At 46.4% G+C, this 22,188-nt stretch overlaps 3 protein-coding genes across 5 annotated transcripts in view; 2 read left to right on the top strand and 1 right to left on the bottom strand.

Moving 5' to 3' along the window:
- Positions 1-2,444, top strand: part of nid2a (nidogen 2a (osteonidogen)) — a 100,518-nt gene extending 98,074 nt beyond the window's left edge. The window contains exons 23-25 of one of the 2 annotated variants that reach the window (XM_029674911.2): positions 230-353; positions 979-1,091; positions 2,031-2,444. In XM_029674911.2, the coding sequence (XP_029530771.1) occupies positions 230-353; positions 979-1,090 (236 nt within the window). In that variant the 3' untranslated portion in view covers position 1,091; positions 2,031-2,444. Of the gene's footprint in view, positions 1-229; positions 354-978; positions 1,092-1,984 lie in introns of both variants that reach the window. The other variant, XM_029674910.2, reaches the window with a different exon arrangement.
- rtraf (RNA transcription, translation and transport factor) lies at positions 2,366-12,193 on the bottom strand. Of its 2 annotated transcripts, none has more exons than XM_065025604.1 (8): positions 11,910-12,193; positions 11,096-11,220; positions 9,861-9,958; positions 9,304-9,392; positions 8,489-8,577; positions 8,125-8,193; positions 6,131-6,179; positions 2,366-2,881 (listed from the first exon to the last, which is right to left on the bottom strand). In XM_065025604.1, the coding sequence occupies exons 1-8, from the start codon at positions 11,968-11,970 to the stop codon at positions 2,727-2,729; spliced, it is 735 nt and encodes a 244-aa protein (XP_064881676.1). In that variant the 5' UTR covers positions 11,971-12,193; the 3' UTR covers positions 2,366-2,726. The 2 variants fall into 2 exon arrangements, with proteins under 2 accessions (XP_064881676.1, XP_029530774.1); XM_029674914.2 differs by having other exon boundaries at positions 9,304-9,381; positions 9,859-9,958; positions 11,910-12,192.
- Positions 12,194-17,089: 4,896 nt separating this feature from the next.
- LOC135574177 (uncharacterized protein K02A2.6-like) lies at positions 17,090-18,009 on the top strand. The gene has a single exon (XM_065025066.1). The coding sequence runs from the start codon at positions 17,238-17,240 to the stop codon at positions 17,745-17,747; it is 510 nt and encodes a 169-aa protein (XP_064881138.1). The 5' UTR covers positions 17,090-17,237; the 3' UTR covers positions 17,748-18,009.
- The last annotated feature ends 4,179 nt before the right edge of the window (positions 18,010-22,188 follow it).

Here is a 22,188-nt window from a genome sequence, read left to right as displayed (position 1 = left end):
GGGGGGCGATTGAATAATGGACATTTCTCGAGTTTGCATGTTTAGTGGGGATGGGGCCAAGCTGTTTTGGAGCAGAGTCAGAGGTGATACACAGTTCAGATGCATACAGACTGTATACTATGAAAGGGGCTTATACTGTTATCAACCTGATGAAACCTATAAAATCTCTCCCTTACCATCCCCAATCTCTTATCTTTTCTCTGTGTCCTCCCCTCTTTCCCTCTCACAGGGACCAAGCGTCTGGAGTGCATTGCGTCCGATGGGACGGGTAGAAGGGTGATCCACAGCAACCTGAACTACCCATTCAGTATGGTGTTCTATGCCAACCACTTCTATTTCACAGACTGGAGGAGGTAAGAGAGGAACATATCTGTGTTTAGTCGTAGTTATGTCAAATACTTAAGCTGTGCTTGATGGGAGGTCGATGGGTGCAATGGTTGCATGCAAACCCTGTAAGTAATGTTTAAAGTAGTGTTATTTTTAGGTTCAGTGTAATGGTATGAGTGTTTTTTTTTAACCAATCTTCAACAACACATTGCACAACTGGCAGCAACCAGCTGAATTGCGAATACAATTTACATTTTAAAAAAATTGTGTACCAAAACACAAAAGACCAATAAGGTCCAAGCAAGCGCAATGAATGAAAATATCTAGTAATGTTCATCATTAGCTGTTGTCTTGAACAGAGAGGGTATTGATGTTAAAGCCAGGGAGAAACAGTTAGGGCTCGATTAAATTTGTATTGCTTCAGTGTTACAAATTGCGTGATTGAAATGTAAAAGTCATTTCAAATTGAGCCGACAAGCATTTACCGTGAATGCAGTCCCGCAAAATGTTGAAACATTGCCTTTAAATTTCAATCATACTGTAATGGCGAACTTCAGTACCACAGATGGAATCTAGCCCTCCATCACAGCTCTTCATTAGGGCACTTTGTTCAAACTTGAATATGCATTTGTTTTTCTGTGGTGTTTGTAGGGACGGAGTCATTGCTCTGAGTCGGGACAGCAGCCAGTTCACAGACGAGTACCTACCTGACCAGAGGTCTCACCTGTACGGCGTCACCATAGCTACCACCCACTGTCTATAAGGTAACAGTGTACATCTTTATAGCGTCCAGTCCATGTGGTCAAATTTTACATCAAGCTGCCTCATGCTACAGAAACATAATTATGTGGGCTCACACACAAATCTTGACTCATGTTATTGGTGATGTTCCAGGTTGTCTGTTTTGCAGTCGTGCTTGTGCATCTCATAAGATTGCTATATCATATGAATTGGTAACAAGACACTTCTCTAAATTGAAATCTGATAATCTGTGCAGCCCCTGCAAAACAATATGGAACAGCAATAGCATTCACTGTTGTCAGTGGTTTTACACATCTGGTGGAAATAAATCAGATGAACTGTTCCACTTGAATTGTACTGTATGGCTTATGCCTTTTTGGGTGTCAGGTAAGATAAAAGCTGTCTGTGTAGCCTGAAATGCTTATCTTTTTTGCAACTCTGCAGATGAAGTATGGTCCCCAGTGTTAAGGCTCCCTGCTTTCTCACAAGTTTAGTAATGTGACAGTATCAGAGCGGACACCTGCAAAAATAAAACAAGACTGTAAAATGCCAAATAACAGAAGCATTACAAACAGCCTTAAAACAGAACCTGTCAACTCGGAAGTTCCTCAGGGGGTGGGTAGAAGGCACCTGCTGCCAAATCACTGTACTTCAGACCTAGGTGACGAAATTTGACCGGTCCTCCCTTAGACATCAAAGCACTTCAAAGAAATAGAAATCTAGCGGCAAGATCCCTATGAGATGACAGTCTTGCGTTTGTTGGGAGCACTCTTGAAATGTACAAAGAGGGGTATTTATGGAGGTTTGGAAAGTAATGTTTGTTCTGTGACTGACATTTTTTTTAGCTGTGTGGTGTAGCCATCAAGGATGTCTGCTATCCTTCCTGTGGCCCTAATGTGGTTGTCATCTGTTGCAGGGAGACAATGATAGAGACAATCGTGTTTATGGTGCTATTTTGGCAGGCCTGCCCGTGAGAACCCTTCCGTCGTACACTGCTACAGAGGCGGCGAAAGAAGACTCACGATGGAGCAAGTATTCCACCAACCACAGCAAATTTACAAAACACCAACTGCGACAACCCCCCCCCTCCCCGCAAAAAAAGTTTTGTACATTTGTTTTATACCTCATTTCTTACTTTCTACTGTATATGACTTTTTAAAGAAAGCCAAAGAAAATAGCTTTAAAATAAGATCTTTGAGCCACAAGTCCTGTTATAACTGTCAAATGTGTATTGAATGAACACACAGCAATGCAGTATGAGTATTCTGTGAACTAATAAGAATTGTCTTCTCAAATATCTGTTTTACCATATTTTTTTTAATCCTTTTTTATAAGATGTGATATTTATAACAATAAAATGTGATTCAGGACTTAAACAGAAATGGGTCATTTCAGCAAAGAATCTGAGAACTTACCATTTCTTATAAAAATAAAAAAAAATCATTCATTTTCATTTAAAAAAAAAAAAGGCTCCCCCCCTCCAAAACAAGACAATTTAATTCCAGTCGTCCCAGCTCCTTATCAAAAAGGGGGAGGTGAAAATAGAATAAGAACAGGGTCCTGGGACCATGTATAGTTTGTGTGACTGGTACTGCTTTTCCACAGACTGCGTGTGTTGGGAGTTATAGGGCAGAGGTCAAGGGTTCAGGCAGGCCAGGTCATCTGCCGACCTTGCCCAGGCGGTGGTCTGTCTTGGGGTCTGCGATGATGGCCTGGACAGCTACGATAGCCTCGTTGATCCGGGTCTGCAGGTCTCGCAGCTCCTCAATGTGGAGCAGACGCAGGATCTGAGCCGCCTCGTTCAGGGTAGCGTCTGCAGAGAAAGGAGCAGCACACCGTTTGGAGGCCGTGTTCCAGGACATGAGATTATGCTCAGTCAATGATCAAGGTCACAGTTGAATTCGTGTATGACTGTAGGAACACGTTGACAGGATTAAGGATGCATGCAATCATGCTTTTGTTTTCCCTAGGTTCTAAATGCTGTGTAAAAAATTAAAAAGCCATTTTGTAGTGACCCGAAAAAAACAAAAAAAACTTCCATACATACACTACCGTTCAAAAGCTTGGGGTCACTTAGAAATGTCCTTGTTTTTTGAAAGAAAAGCATATTTTTTGTCCATCAAATTGATCAGAAATACAGTGTAGGTTCATGTTGTGAATTACTATTGTAGCTGGAAAAAGCTGATTTAAAAAATGGAATATCTACATTTATCAGCAACCATCACTCCGGTTTCCCAATGGCAGGTTGTGTTAGCTAAAAAGTTGTTTCTGGCCATTTTGAGCCTGTAATCAAACCCACAAATGCTGATGCTCCAGATACTCAACTAGTCTAAAGAAAGAGTTTTATTTCTTTAGTCACCAGTTTTCAGCGGTGCTAACGTAATTGGAAAAGGGTTCTGTCATGATCAATTAGCCTTTTAAAATGATAAACTTGGATTAGCTAACACAACGTGCCATTGGAACACAGGACTGATGGTTGCTGATAATGGGCCTCTGTACGCCTATGTAGATAATCCATTCAGGAAATATAAACTCAGCAAAAACAAGAAACATCCTCACTGTCAACTGCATTTGTGTGTCAATATTTGTATGAACATAAAATTCAACAACAGACACACTGAGCAAGTGCCACAGAGATGTGACTAACAGAAATGGAATGTGTTCCTGAACAAAGGGGGGGGTCAAAATCAAAAGTAACAGTCAGTATCTGATGTGGCCACCAGCTGCATCAAGTACTGCAGTGCATCTCCTCCTCATGGACTGCACCAGATTTGTCAGTTCCTGCTGTGAGATGTTACCCCACTCTTCCACCAAGGCACCTGCAAGTTCACATACATTTCTGGGGGGGGAATAGCCCTATCCCTCACCCTCCAACCCAACAGGTCCCAGACGTGCCCAATGGGATTGAGATCCGGGCTCTTCACTGGCCATGGCAGAACACTGACATTCCGGTCTTGCATGAAATCACACACAGAACGAGCAGTATAGCTGGTGGCATTGTCATGCTGGAGGGTCATGTCAGGATGAGCCTACAGGAAGGGTACCACGAGGGAGGAGGATGTCTTCCCTGTAACGCACAGCGTTGCGATAGCTTGTTGTCATTGCAGGCACAGTCCGATGATGCAGTGACACACCGCCCCAGACCATGACAGAACCTCCACCTCCAAAAATCGAACCCGCTCCAGAGTACAGGCCTCGGTGTAATGCTCATTCCTTCGACAAACGCAAATCTGACCATCACCCCTGGTGAGAAAACCGCGACTCGTCAGTGAAGAGCACTTTTTGCCAGTCCTGTCTGGTCCAGCAACGGTGGGTTTGTGCCTGTAGACGACGTTGTTGCCGGTGATGTCTGGTGAGGACCTGCCTTACAACAGGCCTACAAGCCCTTAGTCCAGCCTCTCTCAGCACTGATGGAGGGATTGTGCGTTCCTGGTGTAACTCGGGCAGTTGTTGCCATCCTGTACCTGTCCCGCAGGTGTGATGTTCGATGTACCGATCCTGTGCAGGTGCTATGCGAGGACGATCAGCTGTCCTGTCTCCCTGTAGCTCTGTCTTAGGCGTCTCACAGTACGGACATTGCAATTTATTTATTGCCCTGGCCACATCTGCCGTCCTCGTGCCTCCTTGCAGCATGACGAATGGCACATTCACACAGATGAGCAGGGACCCTGGGCATCTTTCTTTTGGTGTTTTTCAGAGTCAGTAGAAAGGCCTCTTTAGTGTCCTAAGTTTTCATAACTGACCACCATCTGTAAACTGTTAGTGTCTGAACGACCGTTCCACAGGTGCATGTTCATTAATTGTTTATGGTTCATTGAACAAGCATAGGAAACAGTGTTTAAACCCTTTACAATGAAGACATTTGGATTTTTACAAATTATCTTTGAAAGACAGGGTCCTGAAAAATCAGCCGTTTCCAGCAACAAGTTATTTACAACATTAACAATGTCTATACTGTATTTCTGATCAATTTGATCTTCTAATAGAACCCCCAAAAAATAAAAGAGCATTACTTTCAAAAACAAGGACATTTCTAAGTGATCCAGACCTTTTGAACGGTATTGTACACACCTCTCGGCAAGTACGTACAACTCCTGCACTGACACAACTTGCTTATGTTGACATGACAGGCCACTTCAAACAGTGGTTCACAGGAAAATGTCACTCGTCTCCACTGACACATTCCATGTCGTTTTCTTTGCCCGGATGCATCTCCAACAGATCTGGATCAGATCTCGACTATGTGATGGCCCTGGCAATCCTACATCAACAGTAGTCAAGATAAATTGCATTCCTATTCTGTCAATCATATCAATAGGACAGAACGGGTTTTCCATGGTGCCCTAGGGGGCAGCCTAGCTGGGCTGTTAGCTTCTGCAAATGTATTGTTAATTTTATTATGTTGTTTTAGGAAGATAGCGATCACACAAATCTCGTGATCTGAAATCGTATTTTCAATAATAAATTGATTATTAGATTGATTGCACTGCTAGCTTGCTTTACAGCAAGCTTTGTCAATGCAGTTTTGATTTGGGGAGCTCATGCGAGGGTGGCTAAGCAGTGGAAAGATTTGCAAGGCAAGGCGGAGCCAGGCTACTCCCAAGTGGTCGCAACCAACGTGGTTTGGACAGTGAAGAAAGCTGGCTGGCTAGTTCTGCAAGCTATTCCCAAGGAGAGCAACCACTTATCTGGAGGACTATTCAAATGTGTTATGTTTTGGTCTTTGCAGTATTTAATTATTTGGGCCATGTGATATTTACTGCAATTCAGCTTTTGGCTGTGATTGTGTAACATGTTTGAAGAGGACCACAATGGAAATACGTTTTTTACTTAATTGCATTGTATCCTCATGTTTGTATTGCGTTTTATAATAGTCAAATAAAAATGTGTAGAGACTTATTATAATAATCGTCTTGGGCACAACAGGGAATTGACAGCGTAAGCATTTGCAGTTACAGAAGTACTTCAAAATGTCATTTAGGGACTAGTCCCTAGGATAATACACTGCCGTTTGAAATGTGTCCGTGTGCATTACTTAAAATACTCTACTGCGAGCACTCACCTCCAGTATCAAAGCCGAGGATGTGTTTGTCCAAGGCCACAGGGAGACCCTTGAGGCAAAAAACAGGAAGAGACATCACAGCAATTAGGGGACACAGGAAGTGCCAATATACAGCCGTCCTCTTAAAATAGCGTAGCCTCGGAGATGACTTCCAGACCACTGCACACAGGCCTTACCTATCACACTGAGGATCTATGTACAGTGCCTTGCAAAAGTATTCATCCCCCTTGGCGTTATTCCTATTTTGTTGCATTACAACCTGCAACTTAAATTGATATTTATTTGGATTTCATATAATGGACATACACAAAAAAGTCAAAAATTGGTGAAGTGAAAAAAAAACTTGTTTAAATTTTTTTTCTAAAAAATAAAATAAAACTGAAAAGTGGTGGGTGCATACGTTTTCACCCCCTTTGCTATGAAGCCCCTAAATAAGATCTGGTGCAACCAAATACCTTCAGAAGTCACATAGTTAAATAAAGTCCACCTGTGTGTAATCTAAATATCACATGACCTATCACATAATCTCATATACATACACACACCTGTTCTGAAAGGCCCCAGATTCTGCAACGCCACTAAGCAAGCGGCACCATGAAGACCAAGGAGCTCTCCAAACAGGTCAGGGACAAAGTTGTGGAGAAGTACAGATCAGGATTGGGTTGTAAAAAAAATCTGAAACTTTGAACATTCCACAGAGCACCATTAAATCCATTATTTTAAAAAATAAAAGGAAAGAATGTGGCACCACAAACCTGCCAAGAGAGGGCCACCCACCAAAACTCACAGACCGGGCAAGGAGGGCATTAAATCAGAGAGGCAACAAAGAGACCAAAGATAACCCTAAAGGAGTTACTCCAATCTCCGCTGTGGAGCTTTGTATCTGTCCACAGGACCACATTAAACTGTACACTCCACAGTGCTGGGCTTTACGGAAGCGTGGCCAGAAAAAAGCCATTGCTTAAAAAAAAAAAACAAGCAAACACATTTGGTGTTCACCAAAAGGCATGTGGGAGACTCCCCAAACATATGGAAGGTACTCTTTTTGGCCATCAAGGAAACCCAACACCTCATCACCCGAGAACTTCATGTTCAATGTTTCCCCCCCCCCATCGGCAGGGACTGGAAAAGTGGTCAGAATTGAAGGAATGATGGATGGCACTAAATACAGGGAAATTCTTGAAAAAAAACCTGTTTCTGTCTTCCAGATTTGAGACTGGGATGGAGGTTCACCTTCCAGCAGGACAATGATCCTAAGCATACTGCTAAAGCAACATTTAAATGTCTTGGAATGGCCTAGTCAAAGCCCAGACCTCAATCCAATTGAGAATCTGTGGTATGACTTAAAGATTGCTGTACACCAGCGGAACCCATCCAACTTGAAGGAGCTGGAGCAGCTTTGCCTTGAAGAATGGGCAAAGAATCCCAGTGGCGAGAAGTGACAAGATTATAGAGACATACCCCAAGAGACTTGCAGCTTTAATTGCTGCAAAAGATGGTTCTACAAAGTATTGACTTTGGGGGGTGAATAGTTTTGCATGCTCAATTTCAGTTTGTCTTTTTTGTTTGTTTCACAATTTTTTATTTTGCATCTTCAAAGCGGTAGGCATGTTATATAAATCAAATGATACACACAAAAAAAAAAAAAAAAAGTTGTAAGGCAACAAAATTGGAAAAATGCCAAGGGGTGTGAATACTTTCGCAAGCCACTGTGTCAAGTGTCTCAGAGTAGGAGTGCCCCCACCCCTGTCCATGTAATTTTATTCATTGTGATTTAAAAAAAGGCTAAACTGATCCTAAACCAGTACTCAGATGTTTTGTACACTTGAGTGTGCTTGCCTTGTGCAAATGGTCCCAAAAATACAAAACCCATCCTGTTTGGACCCAGTTCTGAAATATTGTGGGCATTCTTTCAGATCACGTTTTAAAACCTTTGTCATTTTGATGAGGCCTAAATGTGTAGGCGGGAGGGTGGATCTGCCTTAGTATCTCACCTCTTTAGACTGCCTGGCCTTGGCTATAGCTTCTGGGGTCAGCCTCTCTTGGATGAGGATCCTTATTGCCTGTTGGACAAGTAGAATAACCACACCATTGCTACCAAATCTGCACAGGGTCATCATTTACAACATGGTCATAAGAACTGAGTAACACCCTTTTCACAGTATAGCGCCAATCCGAACTGGCTCTGATATTTTCATTTTACATTGTCCTTTCCAGCAAGGTTCCAGTAACTATGGTGGGTGCGTAACTAGGCCATCGCACTACTGCTAGGCACAGCTTGGCTCAGTAGTGTGAAAAGGGCCTTAGTACATTTGTCCCACTTCATAGACATGGTGCTTGATGACTGCTGGTTCTCACCTTCAGCATGACCAGGTAGTCGTCGTGACGCTGGATCTTCAGCATGTTAGCCAGGCCCATCACGCCAGCCTTAAAATCTGGGTTGTTGCCTTGCGGAGCAAGAAGGGAACACACCCAGTCACCTTAACACTATACATATCTACCCCTACCACTCCAGTATCCCTGCACATTGTGAATATGGTATTCGCACTGACCCTGTACATTCAGTAGCTTACTTTCTTGTGTTCTTCTCATTTCTATTCCTTGTGCGTTTGTGTTCTACTTTACTTTATAGTACTACAGATATTGATTACTGCATTGTTGTGAAAGAGTTAGTCATTTCACTGTATTTGTGCAAGTGACAATAAAACTTTAAACACTTATTTTCAATACAGCATGGCCCTGTTGACATTCATAATGTCAGCTGGAGTCACAACTGTCCCTGTTGGTTTGATTCTCATCTTGTTTTGCATGGTAATCAAACAAAAGATAACCATATGTAATCACTGGGAATAAACCATCTTCAAGGGAAGTTGAGCCTAAGCAGGCCAGGTAGGTAATAATGAGCATAAAGCAAAGGAATGGGGCCTACGCTAGAAGAGTAGCTAGTGAAAGGCACCACATGAGCCTGAGGTATCCAATGTTTCTAGTCACCACTGTCAGCCTCTACATTCCCATAGCAGTGGGAGGTTGCTGTGTGCAATGATTATTTTATCACAAAACATGAGGGACAGAGGAAGAGGAGTGAAGAGAGGATGAGAGAGATGAGTAGAAGGATAAGGGGAGAGAGGAGGATAGGCATTTAGAGGAATAGATGAAAGAGTGGTTAAGCTCACTGTCCAGATGGATGAGTGGATCCGAGGGTTTCTCCGCCTTGGTGGCCGTGGCTGGCGGACAGTTCTTGTACTTCTCAACTGGGGAGCCAGTGGGACACACAACATCCAGAAAGTGACCACTTAGTCCATGCCCCCCACTTATTACATACTACTTAACTGCTTTTACAACAAAATACTTGCTTTAATAGTGTGTAAACTCAGTCATTTAACGCTCCTGGACACTAACAGTGTATGGCAACAGAGGGTGGAACCACAATTAGATTATCCCTCTAACCACTAGGCAGGCAAGATCGAATCCCCGAGCTGACAAGGTACAAATCTGTTAACCCACTGCCTTCATTGTAAATAAGAATTTGTTCTTAACTGACTTGCCTAGTTAAATAAAGGTAAAATAAATGACCCCTTATGGTGGAGCAGTCAAAGTTCAAGTTGCCACTGTTAATACAATGCTACCATCTAGTGGCTGACATTCAAAGTACCAAATCACACCTGGGAAATTACGCTAGTCCCTTCAATAAATCAAGAGATATAAGGAGTAAATGGATGGTACAGTACCATTGTCTCCATACTCAAACCGAACTGCTAGACCCAGCAACCAGTCCACCGACTCCTGTCTCTCTTGGACACTGAATGGGCAGTTTACATCTTGAAGATACTACGTAGAAAACAGAAAATCAAGCTCATGTTCAGAAGGGAGAAAACTTGTCAGTGTGCCTTACAGAATATGACCCAGGGTACTTTGAATAAAAGATTCCTGAGACCATAACCGTGATACAATCTTTTTCAAAATGGTTTACTCCATCGGAGTGGTGTCGTTACTAGCGCTCACCAGGTAGCTCTTTAATTCAGAGCTTGTGTATTCATCAGCGCTCACCGTAAAACTAAAAAAAGCATTTATTGGACAAATGCATGTAGGTCCCTCCCTGTTTGCTTGCATTTGGTTCCTATTGAATACACCACAGGTGAGACATGGCTGACAAATTGTTTTCAAATGCCGCCATTCACATTTCATGAAAAAAAAATGGTTGTTTCTCCTTGAGCAGCATGCCTTACCCAGAGGAACCTTACTGTCCAGACTCATCACACTGGGGAACTATTCAAGCCTGGAGACAAAGGTTTCTGATGCAAGCGCTTGACATGTGCTATGTCTCAAGAGTCTTCACTCATCCCGTTCTCCCCTCGCCACTTTCTTAAAAATGGCAGTTGGTAGCGAGAGGAATCATGGAGAGGGTGCTTCCTGGACAGAAAACGGGATGGTAACTTCACAACCCCAATGGAGGTTCTCCAATGAAAAAGAGAGCGTCACAGCTATGGAGACCAGTGATTAGGCCGGTAAATCGGATTGCTTTCAGCATTCTAGGATGATTAGGTCTACAGACTAATCCTGGGGCGTGTTCATCGGGACGTTTTGGAATGTTCAGATAGAAATATGTCATGTAGAACAAACATTCATGTCTGCTCTATTCATGGGATTTCCATCTGCAACACTTGACACCATTTGGCCTTGGACTGGCTCTATTGTTTTGCCTGTGATGTAAACGGTTAGGGAAGGGGTTAGGAACAGATCCTCCTAGATACGCTGATAAAGTGGAAAAAGACCCAGTTCAGTAAGGAGACCATTATGAAACATGGAGATACTACGTGAACTTGCACAATAATAAAAAACACAGATTTTCGTTTTCCATCGCAACTGTGTTACAGTGCGCCCTACTGAACACAATCCAGGTTGTAATTTCTCAGATGTAATATGAACAGACCTTTGACTGACACTGCAGCAAGTCTTGCTGCTCACCTGCTCAAAGGACTTGGGCCATTCCGAGCTGGGGATATTTCTCAGGTTGCCCCGGTCTTCAATTTTGTAGTGTCTGATTTTCTGGTCTTCCAGCCACACAATGAAATTCCTGAACTCTGTCTCATCTGTGCAAAGCAGAACATGAAGACAGTGACACAATAACTAGATGCACAAATAGTGGTAATAATAGATTCTGTGTTAAATTATAGGCTGTGTTATAACTGGGGAGCCAGTGGGAATAATATGTGTTATGTAATAGGACAACAATAAAGCACTCACATTTATTTTTGAACCGGCAGAAATTCGCATAAGAAAATTCTGTAAAATTTCTAAGACAATTCACTTGTAATATACCAACAAGGAATATAGAGAGTATCACTTTCAGATGCCACCCATAGCCTAGCTAAAGTTAGCTAATTATCTAACATTACCTAGTTGCGTTCTCCGTCTCCACTGCCTCGCTGGCACTGCTGTTAGTAAACTAGCTATGCTAGTTAGCCACCTATCTGGCTTAGCTAGCTCCCAAAAAGCTAGTTAGCTTTGCAAATGCACAAAACCTGGACCACATAACAATTTTCACAGGTTAATAATGTTGTATTATTAAACACAGATAAGATAAACAAAACATGCATACATATTACAGACATGGCTGTATCGAAATGTTTTAGACTAGAGTAACATCAAAAGACGGTACGGTAACAACTAACGTTAGCTAGCTAGATGCTACATATTCTGAGCATGGCCATGGGTGGCTCTGAAAGTGCACGTCATTCACTTGCAGATAGCTTGTTTATCGTGGTTTTGTTATAGCTACCGTTGCAGTCAAATCCAGAGGGGTTATGGTAATCCAACGCTGTCAATTTTCTTCGAAACATTTTGTTAAGTGGTTCTACCTTTATAGGTCACAAACAGTGGAACTCCTAGCAAAGACGCACAGAGTTCTTCTGTGGGTTTTATGGCGGACTTTACAACCCAACAAGGTGTATTGCCGCCACCAACTGGACGGGTTGAAACCAAAATAAGGTAAAAAGAAAATCCATACATTTGATTTAACCTGGCAAGTCAATTAAGAACAAATTCTTATTTACAAATGACGGCCTACCCCGCCCAAACCCTTCACCACGACGACGCTAGATTGTGCGCTGCCCAATGGGACTCACAATCAGGCTGTTGTGATAAAGCATGGAATCGAACCAGGGTCTGTAGTGACACTGAGATGCAGTGCCTTGTTGGACCGCTGCGCCACTTGGGAGCCCCCATACATGATAGGGAAACTAACACCTAAATTTAAAAAAAAATAGTACATTGACAAAACAAAATTAAACTCCCACTTCTTTCTTTTTTCAATTCTCCATATGTCCCTTCGCAGGTTCTAGGGCCTGAGAGGGTGCTACGGCTTGTGATAATATTCCATATAACTCCTTTGCAGAGAAATCTTTCAGCCCCAGGAACCGCTCTGCCACTTCCACAATGAGTTCTATCTTCCTGGACTTTCTCTCCACCTTGGCAGTGCAATTTATCACCACAGCTATAAAGGCCACCTTCTTAACCTTTAAAATGTCAGGATCCAGCTGGTGAAAGGCAACCCCTGCAGCCTGCAGTGAAGATCTATCCACCACTATGGACTCTTCAAGTGCACCATTCAAACCCTCAACCCTTTTATTAACAGCTGCTGCATATGATATGCTCTGGATAGCGCTGACTTTGGGCATTCGAAAGACGTGGCTTCATGGTTCCCACCACAATTGCAACACTTTTATAACGCATATGATATTTTCCACAACTCAGACATTTCGGCTTCTCCCTTCTGCAAACACTTGAAACATGACAAAAAGCTTTACAATGATTGCATTTATCCCATTGGTCTTGGGATAAATGCTCAGACTCTGTAGTTAATATTGTAGCGACCCGCACAGACAGCTGTGTGTTATGTGCTAGGCTAGGAGGTGGTTGTGTTGTACTGACCAGTACCCGGTGTTCGCGGGGTCCGACATGTCAATCAACCTGCTATCTGCCAATCACGGGAATGCCTGGAATGTTCTGATGCCGGGCATCCTGGTGGTTGGCGGAGTGGCGTGGAGGGGGGTGGAGCATTGGAAGTTAAGACCAGGTTCAGCCTTTGTTCTCTCGCTCTTACGTCTGGGCTTCACAAGGGAAGGTCACGATTGGCTTGTGGGTTATCTGTCATCTATTTGCCGTGTGCTACGGCCCAAACAGTAGCCTGTGTAAAGTTGGTTTAATAAACCGTCAATTCGCAAACTCAAGCCTCTGTCTGGACAATTGTTCATTTATGATCTAGTCAGGTCATTACATTGGTGTCAGAAGTAAAAACGTTGATACAAGTTAGCCAGCTAGCTAGCTGACTTATGTGGCTAGCTACCGTAGGTGAGAACGGGGATTGAAAATGCTTCGAGGGAATCCGAAAGTGAAGGTGGAGGTAGGGGACGATTATGGCCAAGGAGGTGCGTGTGAATGGACGTCGGGGGTTCTGTCTGAGGAGATCGCCAGGGCGTCGGAGCGCAGAGGCCGCTTGAGGGAGGACGTTAAGAGTGATGGCGGCTGAAGGCGGGCATGAGTGCTTCGCCGAGTGTATTTCGCGCGGATTCTGGTGGGCGGACCGGGCGGGCGACGGCCGACGCGGCGTGACGAGGAATCTGGGGCTCAGGATGTAAACAAACATGGCGGCGCCCAGTTCCCGGCTGCGTCCGTATCTGTTAAGACCCCGAAGTATTCCGGTAAGGCGGATTGGGAAGCTTTTCATGCTCAGTTTGAACTGTTAGCTCATTTTAGGGGTGGTCGGATGAAGAAAGGGCACTGCAGTTGGCTTTATGCCTCACGGATGAAGCTCTGGCCTGTTTGATATTGATTAGCCCCGAGGACAGGCATGATTATGGTGCTCTAGTGGGAGCACTGAGGAGGCGCTATGGACAGTGTGTACAGCCCGGGCTACTGCGCTCCGAACTGAGTAATAGACGCAGGCAGCCTGGAGAGCCTCTACGGGTGCTAGGTAATGACATTGAGAGCCTCTCTCGGCGGGCATATGCTCACATGCCCCCCTCCGTGCAGAGCGAGCTAGCACGGGACCAGTTCATACAGGCGCTCTCCCCTACGGAGCTGCGCATACAGACCCAGCTGGCTCATCCTGAGTCATTGCAGACAGCCTTGGAGATGGCTTTGGAGAGGGAGCTGGTGTGGGCTGGGGCTTCAGCTGGGGCTCTGGTGGGGGTGCAGGGAGACACACCCTCTGTGCGAGCTGCTTGGGTGGCCGAAATGACAGAACTCATTCGGGCTGTGTCGCTACAGGCGGCACGAAACACAAGCCCTGGTCCCAGGGTCTGCTGGGGTTGTGGCCAGCCAGGCCATCTGCGCTGAGATTGCCCCATGTCCCCCAGAGCTCAGGGAACGGCTCGGGTCCGCATAGACCGGGTAGTGCGGACCCCTGGCTTTCTATCCCAACCACCATCATCTTCAGGAGGAGCCCACCGGCACAGACGGGGAAGCAAGGCTCCACTTCCCCCAGAAGCAGACGAGGGCAAGCGGATGGAGCCTGTTGTTGTGGTGGGCCGGACCTGTGTTGGGGACTTTTGTCATGTCCCTGTCACTGTGGAGGGGGTGCCCTGCTCCGCCCTGGTGGACACTGGGTCCACAGTAACCCTGGTGAGGCCAGATATTGTGCCAGGTTGGACTCAGTGTGAGCCTACAACTGTGCAGCTCCGCACAGTCACAGGTGAGCTGGCACCCATGAAAGGGAAGGGAATAATGACTCTGACAGTAGGGGCAGGACTGTGCGTCATCCTGTGTGGGTGGCGGCTGTGCAGGACCCTTGTATCCTGGGGTTGGACTTTCTTAGGAGCACAGGCTGCCAGTTAGACCTAAATAGGGGCACACTGAGCTTCCAGGGAGGGACGGAAGTCACCATGGCCCCCCTAATGTCATATTCACTCAACCCAACAAACCCTTTACTCCAACAGTTAAAGCAGCAGAGACTCATGGCTGCGCCCCCTCCCCCACAGCTGTGTGTGACTTTTCCCAGTCCCCCTGTCACCTACGGCGGTGTGTTACATTCCCCCAGCTACCTCCATGACACAGCCCTCTGTGAGCCCGGGCCGCACCCCCCAGCCCAGCTACCCCAGATGGGAGAGGAGAGGACACTGTCTGCAGTGAGGAGATATGGGGAGGAACTGTGTTGGTCTTGACCCCGAGCAACAGGAACGGTTGTGGCAGTTGCTGTTTGAATTCAGAGACAGCTTTGCGTTGAGTGAGGAAGAGGTGGGTCAGACCCATCTGGTGCAGCATGAGATCGACACAGGTGATGCTCGACCCATCAAGATGCGTCCCCGCCGTATCCCGCTGGCACGCCAGGAGGCGGCAGACAAGGCTGTGTTGGAGATGCAGCGGGCAGACTTCATTGAGCCCTCAGACAGCCCCTGGGCGGCGCCAGTCGTCATGGTTCCGAAGAAGGGGGCAAGCTGAGGTTCTGTGCGGACTACAGGCGGCTGAATGAGGTAACCAGGAAGGACTCATACCCCATACCACGTATCGATGAGTCGCTGGACCTGGTTAGGGGTCCTCCTGGTTCTCCTCACTAGACCTCCGCAGCGGCTACTGGCAGGTGCCCTCTCCCCAGAGGCCAGAGCCAAAACTGCGTTCTCCACTAACAGAGGACACTGGCAGTTCAAGGTCCTGTGCTTTGGCCTGTGCAACGCTCCAGCTACTTTTGAGCGTTTGATGGACAGGGTGCTGGATGGCATCCCCGACAGCAGTGTCTGGTATACCTCGATGACATCCTGGCCCATGGCAGCTCATTCCAGTCAGCCCTGGGGGCGCTACGGCGTGTGCTGGAGAGGGTGGCTGCCGCAGGTCTGAAGCTCCACCCCGAGAAGTGCCACTTCATGAGGAGAGAGGTGTCCTTCTTGGGCCACCGAGTGGGGAAGGAGGGGATCAGCACCATGGAGGACAAGGTAGGGGCTGTCAGAGACTGGCCCACCCCCACCGACCAGCGTCAGCTGAAGAGCTTCCTGGGCCTGGCCTCGTACTACAGGAGGTTTGTACGGGCTTCTCAAGCGTTGCTGCTCCACTGAACCGCCTGCTGCCGAAGGACAAGGCTTTCACTTGGACAGTGGAGTGTGAGGAGGCGTTCAACACCCTCAAACGTGCACTGATCGAGGCCCCCGTGCTCGCCCCCCCTGACCTCACCTTGCCCTTTATCCTGGACACAGACGCGAGCAATGTGGGCATGGGTGGGGTGCTGGCCCAGGTGGGGCCAGAGGGGGGAGAGAGTGGTGGCGTACTTCAGCAAAACATTTGACAAACATGAGCGCCGCTACTGTGTCACCCGGCGGAGCTCTTGGCTGTTGTGGCTTCCGTCAAACACTTCAAGTACTACCTGGGTGGTCTGCCCTTTACTGTAAGGACTGACCACTCTGCTCTCCAGTGGCTCATGTCTTTCAGAGAGCCAGAGGGGCAGGTGGCACGCTGGTTGGAGGAGCTTCAGCCGTATGACTTCACGGTGGTGCACAGGGCAGGGGCACGCCACTCCAACGCCGACGCCATGTCCCGTCGGCCCTGTACTGCAGACGGCTGCCGCCACTGTGAACGGAGAGAGGGACGGGAGAGAGAGCTGCGGGCAGAGGAGGGTGTCTGTGCCACAGTGTGTCGGGCGAGCGGGCCTGTCTGCTGTGAGCTGCAGACTGTCGACGTGGCTGAATGGCGGCAGCAGCAGGGACGGGACACAGACCTACAGCCAGTGCTACAGTGGGTAGAGGCGCAGGTGAGGCCACCATGGGAAGAGGTGACAGCGCTCTCACTCGCGACCAAAGGGTTGTGGTCGAAGTTTGAGAGACTGCGGCTGGCTGACGGCGTGCTACAGCGGGCATGGAAGGAGTCAGCTACGGGAGAGGAGAGGTGGCAGGTGGTGGTCCCAAAAGCATTGCGGGAGGCTGTGCTCCAGAGTACTCATGGGGGTGGGGACTGGACACTTTGGGGTCACAAAACACTGCGCCGTCTCCGTCAGGGCTTCTACTGGGGGCAGCACAAGAGGGATGTGGAGGACTTTTGTCGCCGCTGTGACAACTGCACAGCGAGAAAGGGCCCCCCAGGCCGCTCTCATGCTCAGCTCCAACAGTTCCCAGTGGGGGCTCCCATGGAGAGGGTGGGAGTGGATGTAGTTGGGCCGTTCCCCACCACAGACAGTGGAAACCGCTGGGTGCTCACGGCCATGGACTATTTCACAAAATGGCCCGAGGCCTATGCTCTGCCTGACCAGGAGGCAGAGACCATCGTCGACGCCCTGACAGCGGGGATGTTCAGCAGGTTTGGAGCTGCAGAGTCCATCCACAGCGACCAAGGCAGAAACTTTGAGTCCCGTGTGTTCGCCACCATGTGTGAGAGGCTGGGTATGCACAAGACCCGCACTACTCCTCTCCATCCTCAAAGTGATGGCCTTGTGGAGCGCTTCAACAAAACGCTTGGACAGCAGCTGGCCATCGTCTCTTCCAAACACCAGCGTGACTGGGACCAAGCACCTGCCTATGGTCCTCATGGCATGCCGCTCCGCTGTCCAAGACTCCACCTCCTGCACGCCTGCCCTCCTCATGCTGGGGAGAGAGATCCGCACCCCTGCGGAGATGGCGTTTGGTCGGCCCCTGGATAGCCCTCATGTTCCTCCGGGGCCGGAGTATGCCCGGAGACTCCAGGACCGCCTGGAGACAGCCCACACCTTCGCCAGAGAGCAGCTGGTGAATGCAGGTGTGAGGCAGAAAAGGAACTATGACGTGCACACCCGGGGAAGGCACTTTGTGGCTGGGGAGCTGGTCTGGGTCTACAGCCCCCTAAGGAAAAAAGGCAGATGCCCCAAGTTGGACAGTCACTGGGTGGGACCCTGCAGTGTCCTGGAGAGGGTAGGGGAGGTTGTGTACCGGTGCAGCTTCCTCCCAGGGGAGAAAGGTGGCACTGCACCGGGACAGGTTAGCCCCATACAGAGGGGCCTCTTCTCCCCAAACCCCAGGAACCCCTACAATTCCCCTCTCTGGCAATGACATTCTCCAGGCACCCACCCTCAGGTGCCGCAGACAAGGCTCCAGACAGCCCACTCCCCCTGTCTCCCCCTGTGTCACCGCGTGGTTCCCAGAGCCACGGACTGTATTACCCGCTTCCCCTTCCTTGTCCCCCATATCCCTGCCTTCATCCCCTGGTTCCCAGAGGGGCACTCTGCGACCATCACGGCCACACAGGCAAAGGAGACCTCCGGGTCGCTTCAGAGACTTTGTTTGTTCCCTCGGGGACGAGGGACTTTGTGGTGGGGGGGCTGTGTAGCGACCCGCACAGACAGCTGTGTGTTATGTGCTAGGCTAGGAGGTGGTTGTGTTGTACTGACCAGTACCCGGTGTTCGCGGGGTCCGACATGTCAATCAACCTGCTATCTGCCAATCACGGGAATGCCTGGAATGTTCTGATGCCGGGCATCCTGGTGGTTGGCGGAGTGGCGTGGAGGGGGGTGGAGCATTGGAAGTTAAGACCAGGTTCAGCCTTTGTTCTCTCGCTCTTATGTCTGGGCTTCACAAGAGAAGTTCACGATTGGCTTGTGGGTTATCTGTCATCTATTTGGCGTGTGCTACGGCCCAAACAGTAGCCTGTGTAAAGTTGGTTTAATAAACCGTCAATTCGCAAACTCAAGCCTCTGTCTGGACAATTGTTCATTTATGATCTAGTCAGGTCATTACAATATACCTTAACTGCACTTGAGTAGGGAGAGACTCCCTATCAAAAAACAAAAGAACATATAAACTCTTAATTCTTCTTCATTCACCACACGATTCATCCAAAGTGCATCAATCACTCCAGGAATATTTTTAATCTCTTAAACATCTACTTCCTACGAGACTCCAGATATAACCCCCTTGAGGGGTGCCCTGTTCCTAAAAGACACACACGACACTTAAGCTACGGCTTGTGATAACCAGCACACCGTTTTTTTAAATATGTTTTTTTTTATCTGTGTTGTTGTCTATCACTTGTTATCTTTGGTGCAAATAAATAAGTGTGAATTACACATTTGGGACCCACAAAAAAATTATTCAACATCCTGTAGCTCTTCTGCAGTAAATCTGTCTCTCCCGAAAACTTCTCTGCTGCTGCCACTACCAAATTAAAATTCTGGGGTTTACATTCCATCTGTACAGTACAGTTAACTAGCCAACCTTACCAAACCATAGCAACGACTGCTAAGAGACCAACCTTACCAAACACAAACTGTTGAAAGAGAGACATGTTAGACTCCTTTCCATCCACAGTTTTTATGAGAGTAAAGTCTTATCATATAAAACATATCACGAAGGCTGTGATGGAAACAGGAAGTTTGGTTGTAATTTTATAAATGCTGGAAGATAATTTGTGGGATCGTTTTGTGTATTATGTGGGAACGCCTTCATGAGCAAATATTGATATAATAACCATCATAACGATCACACGATGATATGGTGTGTGGTCCTCCCACTACGACTCGGTAAAGCATGCAGTTTATTAGGCTACAGATTAAATCATGTATGATGAACTTCACAGGGTGGTGAAAGTGTACGGTGATGAGTTTCATGCTGCTTTCCAATAAATATTGAGGGTCTTACTCTGGTGACATGATGATCGATGCTTGATTTCCATTTGACAAGTCAAAATATTCTCTCTCTTATCCATAATAATCTGGTCTATTTTGATCACAGAATGACAAAGCCTGAACATTTCAGCTATATTTCTTATTGATTTAGCTCTACAGACTTTACTGACTTTATTGTTCCAATGGGATTTTTTTTTTGCAGTGTCATGTACATGTTTAAAGTGGTGTTTAAATACTAAACAAATTGACAATACAACTTTCATAAACAGTTACATACAAATAAAAAGAGCCTAATGGCCTTGGGTCGATAGTAACATGAGCCCAAGATATCACACCTGCCACAAATGATTGTCTAGTTCTGTTTTTCCTGCCTAGGGGTGCCCTATACCTGCGCCCAGAGGGGAGTAGTTCAAAGTCTGGGTACAGTGGGTGGCTTGGGTCTAAAATTATTTTGTGAGCCTTGCCGAGGGCCCTGAACTTAAAGATCTCATCCAGGCCTGTCTGTTTGACTCCAAGTTCCTTGCTTGCTGTGGTGATAATAATTTTCTGCATATTTCTCTGGCTGACAGTGGCATTGCCAAACCAATAAACAATACAAAAAGTTAAAGTTAAAATACTCTCAATTAAAGATTTGTAAAACAGAGTCCGTATAGTAGAATTAACATTAAAAGATCCCAGATTTTTGAGAAAGTACAGTCTCTGTTGACTCTTTTTGTACATCAGGTCTGTACATTTACTCCACTGAAGCTTATTGTCCAAGAGGACACCCAGGTATACAATCTCTATGTTCTGACCACTGATAGATGTTGCAGAGGTAGATGTTGCACGCTTCCTGAAGTCTACTTACATCTCTTTGGTCTTTTGCACCCCAGTATCTCTACTTGCACATCATAATTTGCACATATATCACTCCAGTATTAATGCTAAGTTGTAATTATTTTTGCCCCTGTAACAGTATAACTTTAGACCGTCCCTCGCCCATACCCGGGCGCGAACCAGGGACCCTCTGCACACATCAACAACAGTCACCCACGAAGCATCGTTACACATCGCTCCACAAAAGCCGCGGCCCTTGCAGAGCAAGGGGAACTACTACTACTAGGTCTCAGAGCAAGTGACGTCACCGATTGAAACGCTATTTAGCACGAACACCGCTAACTAGCTAGCCATTTCACATCCGTTACACCCCTATGACCTATTTATTTCCTGCCTCCCTACTCCTCTACATTTGCACACAATGTACATAGATTCTTTCTATTTTTCTTTTCTGTTATTGACTGTACGTTTGTTTTTGTCGCACTGCTATGCTTTATCATGGTCAGGTCGCAGTTGTAAATGAGAACTTGTTCTCAACTGAACTACCTGGTTAAATAAAATAACAAATAAAAAACAGTTGTGGTGGAGGTCAAGTATACCTATGGTGCAAGGGACCTTACCATTGAAGAGGCAGTGAAGTCGAAGGATTTCTATATCAAGTAGGGAGGGTCTTACCGCCTCCTTGAAGACCATTCTTACTGGCACCAGGTCCAAGGTCAGCTCCATATCACTGGAAGGGACACCTGCTTCTTGGTTGTGTGGACCACCAAAGCCTCCATCACTATCCTGATCTTGAGTGATGACCTCTGACAGACTCATATTGCTCCTCCTATCAGTACCTGTTTTCAGGGAAGCAAATTGTCCAGAAATATGCTACCGGTCAAAAGTTTTAGAACACCTACTCATTCAAGGGTTTTCTTTATTTGTAACTTTTTTCTACATTGTAGAATCATATTAAAGACATAAAAACTATGAAATAACACATATGGAATCATATAGTAACCAAAAAAAGTGTTTAAAAAATCAAATATGTAAATTTGAGATTCTTCAAATTAGCCACCCTTTGCCTTGATGACAGCTTTGCACACTCGTGTCATTCTCTCAACCAGCTTCATGAGGTAATCACCTGGAATGCATTTCAATTAACAGGTGTGCCTTCTTAAGAGTTAATTTGTGGAATTTCTTTCCTTCTTTACGTTTCAGCCAATAAGTTGTGTTGTGACAAGGTATGGGGGTATACAGAAGACAGCCCTACTTGGTAAAAGCTCAAATAAGCAAAGAGAAACGACAGTCCGTCATTACTTTAAGACACAACGGTCAGTCAATATGGAAAATGTCAAGAACTTTGAAAGTTTATTCAAGTTCAGTCGCAAAAACCATCAAGCGCTATGATTAAACTGGCTCTCATGAGGACTGCCACAGGAAAGGAAGACCCAGAGTTACCTCTGCTGCAGAGGATAAGTTCATTAGAGTTACTAGCCTCAGAAATTGCAGCCCAAATAAATGCTTCAAAGTTCATGTAACAGACACTTCTCAACATCAACTGTTCAGAGGAGACTGCGCGAATCAAACCTTCATGGTCAAATTGCTGCAAAGAAACCACTACTAAAGGACACCAATAATAAGAAGAGACTTGCTTGGGCCAAGAAACACGAACAATAGACATTAG

Source organism: Oncorhynchus nerka, linkage group LG12, assembly GCF_034236695.1.
Source record: "Oncorhynchus nerka isolate Pitt River linkage group LG12, Oner_Uvic_2.0, whole genome shotgun sequence".
NCBI lineage: Eukaryota > Metazoa > Chordata > Actinopteri > Salmoniformes > Salmonidae > Oncorhynchus > Oncorhynchus nerka.
The sequence above is the reverse complement of the archived record's forward strand: the minus strand, read 5'-3'. Positions and strand labels throughout refer to the sequence as shown.